Source organism: Propithecus coquereli, unplaced genomic scaffold (assembly GCF_000956105.1).
Source record: "Propithecus coquereli isolate 6110/MARCELLA unplaced genomic scaffold, Pcoq_1.0 Scaffold117, whole genome shotgun sequence".
NCBI lineage: Eukaryota > Metazoa > Chordata > Mammalia > Primates > Indriidae > Propithecus > Propithecus coquereli.
The window spans coordinates 1346569-1348197 of NW_012135747.1; the positions used below are offsets into that span (position 1 = coordinate 1346569).

The 1629-nt window shown below is 35.7% G+C and overlaps 1 protein-coding gene across 1 annotated transcript in view; it reads right to left on the reverse strand.

Annotated features, from left to right (window-relative positions):
- Positions 1-1629, reverse strand: part of SUPV3L1 (suppressor of var1, 3-like 1 (S. cerevisiae)) — a 49829-nt gene that overhangs the window by 34080 nt on the left and 14120 nt on the right. The window contains exon 5 of the mRNA XM_012658479.1: positions 428-596. Within this exon, the coding sequence (XP_012513933.1) occupies positions 428-596 (169 nt within the window). The remainder of the gene's footprint in view (positions 1-427; positions 597-1629) is intronic.

Genomic DNA, 1629 nt, shown 5'->3' on the forward strand with positions numbered 1-1629 from the left:
TTATTTCTTAAAAAGTAAATGAAGCAAGTATGACAAAATGTTAGGATCTGATGGAGTTGGGTAGTGGGTTCAAGGTTATTTGTATGTTAGTCTCCACATTTCTCTATATACGTGAAATCCTCTGAAATATTGTATTTCATTCATTCTATTGTGTACATTTTTTCACATTTTATTATCTCTGAAATCAGGATGCATCTTAAGACTTGATGGCATGTCAGAATTCAGTTGGCAGTATCTCTCTCTTTCTTAATTGTACATAAAGTAATGGTACATCTTACACTTGATAACTTCTTAGACACAATGAAATATCGTAATTTCTTGTTAACAGTAAATAACTACATGTCTTTTCCCCAACCCCACCTTCACTCCATCCCCCAAAAAGAAAATTAACAAGAAAAAATGAACAAATATCTGGTAATATACTGACAGCAGCATTACTCTTTTCGAAGATCTCATGTGCCAGTAATTTTAAAGGGCCACAGTACACTCCGGATTTTGCTGACAAGTATTTCTGGATTGCATGATAAGTCTTTCCACTGTTTGTAGGGCCTGAATGGAATATTATCTTCCGCTGTATGGCTCTGGCTTCTGGGTACCTAAAATATGAGTAAGTAAACAAGTTAATCCAATTAACCTCGAAATCCATCCCGGTAAAGATATCCTTTGAAAAAAATTCCAAATGAACATCCTCTTAACATTCACAAGACAGTCTTTGGAAAACTAAATTAAACAATGGGTTTTATATCCACATTAAAATAATGACTGATTTCCAAGAATAGCATTTACTTTTAGTTATAAAGTGGAATACTACATAACAGTTTAAATGAATACACTTCAGATATATATAGATATCTCAGCAAGACTAGATCTAAACACACGTTGTGTGGAGTAAAGAAGCAAGCTGGAGAACAGTAATACAATATAATAATCACATGTTTTAAAACATGACAATTTACAGTACTGATGGGTAACATATATCAGTGATATAGAAACAGGAAAGCTATACACCAAATGCTTGATAACGCTTACATCAAAAGAGGGGAGCAGAATGAAACTGGGGAACGGTACAAAGGAAACTTCCCATACTTATGAACATTTTAGCTCTTTTAAGAGAAAAAGGAAAAGAACATTCAGAAGTTTGGCACAACAGAATGCTTGGCATTTGTTAGTGCTGGCAACTGGCTGTTTGTTGTACTATTCTCTTTTTTTCTCTAGATCTCAAAAAAAATTTTTTTCACAATTAAAAAACATATTTCGGCCAGGCAGGGTGGCTCACGCAAGTAATCCTAACACTCTACGAGGTCAGGAATTCAAGGCCAGCCTGAGCAAGACCAAGACCCCATCTCTATCAAAAATAGAAAAAATTAACTGGGAATGAAGGCATGAGCCTGTAGTCCCAGCTACTTGGGAGGCTGAGGCAGGAGGATCACTTGAGCCCACGAGTTTGAGGTTGCCGGGAGCTATGATGACACCACTGCACTATACCCCAGGAGACAGAGTAAGTCTCTCTCTCACAAAAAAAATTCATATGTTCAACTGTATTTTAAAATTAAAAATACCAAATCATAATTTTTAAAATGGTGCATACATACAAGGAGTTGTAACACTGCACATCTCAACAGTACAAGC